Below are 4,614 nucleotides of genomic sequence, written 5' to 3'. Positions count from 1 at the left end.
AATACTGGTTACTGAGAAATAATGAATAATGAATGTTGGAAAATACATCAGCTAAATGTGTAGACACCAGTGACTGATAGAGGGTCTATTGAGGCTCACACAATACTTCAGACCAGGACAGGAGGGTCAGAGAGAGACCACCAGACAGGAGGGTCAGAGAGAGACCACCAGACAGGAGGGTCAGAGAGAGACCACCACAATACTTCTGACCAGGACAGGAGGGTCAGAGAGAGACCACCAGACAGGAGGGTCAGAGAGAGACCACCACAATACTTCTGACCAGGACAGGAGGGTCAGAGAGAGACCACCAGACAGGAGGGTCAGAGAGAGACCACCACAATACTTCTGACCAGGACAGGAGGGTCAGAGAGAGACCACCAGACAGGAGGGTCAGAGAGAGACCACCAGACAGGAGGGTCAGAGAGAGACCACCACAATACTTCTGACCAGGACAGGAGGGTCAGAGAGAGACCACCAGACAGGAGGGTCAGAGAGAGACCACCACAATACTTCTGACCAGGACAGGAGGGTCAGAGAGAGACCACCAGACAGGAGGGTCAGAGAGAGACCACCACAATACTTCTGACCAGGACAGGAGGGTCAGAGAGAGACCACCAGACAGGAGGGTCAGAGAGAGACCACCAGACAGGAGGGTCAGAGAGAGACCACCACAATACTTCTGACCAGGACAGGAGGGTCAGAGAGAGACCACCAGACAGGAGGGTCAGAGAGAGACCACCACAATACTTCTGACCAGGACAGGAGGGTCAGAGAGAGACCACCAGACAGGAGGGTCAGAGAGAGACCACCACAATACTTCTGACCAGGACAGGAGGGTCAGAGAGAGACCACCAGACAGGAGGGTCAGAGAGAGACCACCACAATACTTCTGACCAGGACAGGAGGGTCAGAGAGAGACCACCAGACAGGAGGGTCAGAGAGAGACCACCACATGGTCTGTTTGGGAAAGGCCTCCGCTGTACGGGGCTGAACTATATCTACATACCTTTTCTTTCTGTTGTATGTTAAAATTCAAGTTACAACCTGCCTTTCCCTTTTCTTGGAAAAGGGAGTGGCAGCAGCATCTCATTTCCACTCAGAGACAGATTGAAATTACAATTCAGTGATTGCAAAAAGGGTATACAGTATATGTTCAATGTTTTCTCAGTAAACTGTTCAAAAGTTTATTTTTTATTCAAATAATTTCCTCTATTGACTGCATAGTGTCACCAATCTGACTCAATGGCGCTGACCCTAGCAGGAAGTGTTGTGGCCCTGGTGGGAAGTGTGGTGACACTGGCAGGAAGTGTTGTGACACTGGCAGGAAGTGTTGTGATCACGTGTGACTGCTCCTGGGATGATCAATCATCTCACACAGGATAGAGAGCCTACAGGAAACAGACCAAATAAGGCTGGTGACACATCCACTGTGTCTGCACACTTCCTGTGGGCCTGGGTTGATGATTGCGTTGCAGTAGGTTTATGATACATGTAGATCTGACTGAGATGACCAAAACATAGTCATCCTTCTAGCATTGGGACTGTCCATGGCCCCTGGTCCTAGCATAGATTTGTTTTTCTTATGATGACTGATGGATAGATGATTCACTTACTTTAGACAAATGTACTTGTTGTAAGTCGCTTTGGATAAAGGCATCTGCTAAATGTCTAAAATGTAAATGAAAATGTAAATGTGTGTCTTATCTCCCTCAGTACCTCCCTCCCTCTCTCTCTCTCTCTCTCTCTCTCTCCCTCCCTTCATCTCTCTCTCTCTCTCTCCCCCCTCCCTTCATCTCTCTCTCTCTCTCTCTCTCTCTCCCTCCCTTCACCTCTCTCTCCCCCCTCCCTTCATCTCTCTCTCTCTCTCTCTCTCCCCCCTCCCTCTCTCTCTCTCTCTCTCTCTCCCCCTCCCTTCACCTCTCTCTCTCTCTCTCTCCCCCCTCCCTTCATCTCTCTCTCTCTCTCTCTCTCCCCCCTCCCTTCATCTCTCTCTCTCTCTCTCTCCCCCTCCCTTCACCTCTCTCTCTCTCTCTCTCCCCCCTCCCTTCACCTCTCTCTCTCTCTCTCCCCCTCCCTTCACCTCTCTCTCTCTCTCTCTCCCCCCTCCCTTCACCTCTCTCTCTCTCTCTCTCCCCCCTCCCTTCATCTCTCTCTCTCTCTCTCTCTCTCTCTCTCTCTCTCCCTCGCCCCCTCACTGTTGTTGTGACAGAAGGAACTATGAGGCTGTGATGATGATGTGTTTTTCTTCCAGAAAGGAAGAGCCTGGCATCACCACCTGAACCAGCCATGGACGTGACCTCGGGGACGCCAACCAACGGAACCGGAACACCAAGCAACAGAACCTTCCTGGACTCCGAGTTCCGCTACACCCTTTTCCCGTGGTTCTATGGGATTGTGTGCGTCCTGGGCCTGGTCGCCAATGGCTACGTCCTGTTCGTCCTCAGAAGCCTGCGCCAGACCAAGGCCATGAACGAGATCCGCATCTACATGAGCAGCCTGACCGTGGCCGACCTCCTCTTCGTCTGCGCCCTCCCCTTCTGGGTCGACTACTACCGCCGCCATGGCAACTGGGTCTCCGGCGACCTCCTGTGCCGCGTGACGGGCTCCTTCTTCTTCATCAACACCTACTGCTCCATCTTCTTCCTCGGCGCCATCAGCGTCAACCGCTACTGGGCCATCACGCGGCCCCTGCAAGCCGCCTCCTCCAACCACTGGTGGCGGGGGGTGGCGGTGAGCGTGGCCATCTGGACGGTGACCCTCGCCACGGCCACGCCCTACCTGCTGGAGCCGGGCATCCAGGTCGACGAAAGGGGCGTGGTCCGCTGCTTCGAGGGCTACCACCATGACGAGGACGCGGGGAAGCGCTCGGTGGCCGCCATCCACTTCGTCATCGTGGGCGTGTTCTTCCTGGTCTTCCTCCTGGTGGTGGTGTGCAACCTCCTGATCGCCCGGGCGCTCCTGGTCCAGGGGCCCGGCCAGGTCTTGGGGGGCTCCACGTTCAGGGCGGCGAAGCGCTCTACCTTGGGCGCGGGGCCCTCCAGGTCCGGCCCCCCCCAGGGTTTGAAGCGCAGGGCCCTCCAGATGCTGTGTGCTGTGGTGGGGGTGTTCGTGGTGTGCTTCCTGCCCCACCACCTGGTGCAGGGGCCCTGGGCGCTGGCCGTGCTGGAGATCAGGGAGGGGTGGGGCAGCACGGCGTGGGGGGCCGAGACCAGGCAGAGCCTCAACGACCTCCACCAGGTCACCCTGATGCTGATGGGGCTGAACTGCCTTCTGGATCCTGTAGTCTACTTCTTCGCCACCAGTAAGTTCCGGCGGTACATCGCGGGGCACCTGAAGCGGATTGGCCGGGGCGAGGGCTGCTCACACACCACCACCACACACATGTCCATGGAGAGTAAGAACCAGAGCCACTGTTTGCACAGCGACAACCAGAGCCACCGTCCGCACAGCGACAACCAGAGCCACCGTCCGCACAGCGACAACCAGAGCCACCGTCCGCACAGCGACAACCAGAGCCACCGTCCGCACAGCGACAACCAGAGGCACCGTCCGCACAGCGACAACCAGAGCCACCGTCCGCACAGCGACAACCAGAGGCTGTAGGACTCGGCTGACAAAGCTACAGCTACACCAGGGGAGGCTGGCGGAGGCAGGATCATTGAGCCCGTCCTCCGATTTCTACCTCTACCAGCCTCCCTTGCGCTACATGCACTGTAGCGGGGGTATAGTACAGTTCACACTCTGCACAGAGAGATAATATCAACCACATCCCCAGGAAGTGTCCATCCAGTCACAGCCACCTATGAACATCCCAAAGCACAATCAGCACAGTGCAGAAAGACATACTGTGGCTTATTTATTCACAAACCCTCAGTGGCGATCAGTGACCTCCGACCTCCGACCTCCGACCTCCGACCTCCGTTCCCTCTCTGCGGACTCTTCCTTTTTGTCTTTTGTTTATGACAACTGTCATATTACAGTAATAACTGTTACTGTTCAGCGTGTGTATCCCCCCATTGGGACAGACTTGTGACTCATCTGTTCACCACGTCTTTGTGAAATAAGATAGGGTTAGGGTTAGGGTTAGGGTTAGCAAAGCAGAAGTTGAGCGGAGGTTTCGGGAACTGGTGCTTCTTTAAACGAAAGATGTAAAGAACCGTAGCCCTAGAAGCACTAGATCAGGGGAGGCTGGTGGAGGTAGAAATCGGAGGACAAGCTCATTGTAATGCATGGAATGGAATGAGGAATGTGTGTATTGGAACAAACACAAACACAAACACACACCAGCTCCCCAGCACTAGATCAATACATAGAATGAAAAAAACGTAAGAATAGCAAACCTGGGTTAAATACATGACTTTTTTAAATGTCAAGGTATCTGAATGTGTTTTAGTATGCTTAGTGTGATTTATCTGCTGTTGATGTTAGTTGTGTTGTTCGTGAACGTGTCTCCACTGTTAAAGCTGGAGCCTGTTCATGCTTTTAGTTATTTTGAATATCAGGTTTTGTTTTTACTTTCACGTTTAAGACAATTCCTCTTGGTTCCATTGTGTCATGAAACAATCTGATCAAGTATTTTACAAATAATATGTATTTCCACTGCACTTGATTAGG

At 53.4% G+C, this 4,614-nt stretch overlaps 1 protein-coding gene across 1 annotated transcript; it reads left to right on the top strand.

Moving 5' to 3' along the window:
• The first annotated feature begins 2,217 nt into the window (after window positions 1-2,217).
• On the top strand, window positions 2,218-4,038 carry ptafr (platelet-activating factor receptor). Its single transcript, XM_083683028.1, has one exon. It carries the CDS (start codon window positions 2,287-2,289, stop codon window positions 3,601-3,603), a length of 1,317 nt encoding a protein of 438 aa, XP_083539154.1. The 5' UTR covers window positions 2,218-2,286; the 3' UTR covers window positions 3,604-4,038.
• Window positions 4,039-4,614: the final 576 nt, after the last annotated feature.

The sequence above is a fragment of the Argentina silus genome, assembly GCF_951799395.1.
Source record: "Argentina silus genome assembly, chromosome: 13".
In the NCBI taxonomy this organism is placed as follows: Eukaryota; Metazoa; Chordata; class Actinopteri; order Argentiniformes; family Argentinidae; genus Argentina; species Argentina silus.
Note: the sequence above shows the minus strand (reverse complement) of the source record. Positions and strands in the feature narration are given on the sequence as shown.

Coding starts and splice junctions, on each gene's coding strand:
- ptafr (XM_083683028.1), top strand. CDS start 2,287: ATGGACGTGACCTCGGGGACGCCAACCAACGGAACCGGAACACCAAGC.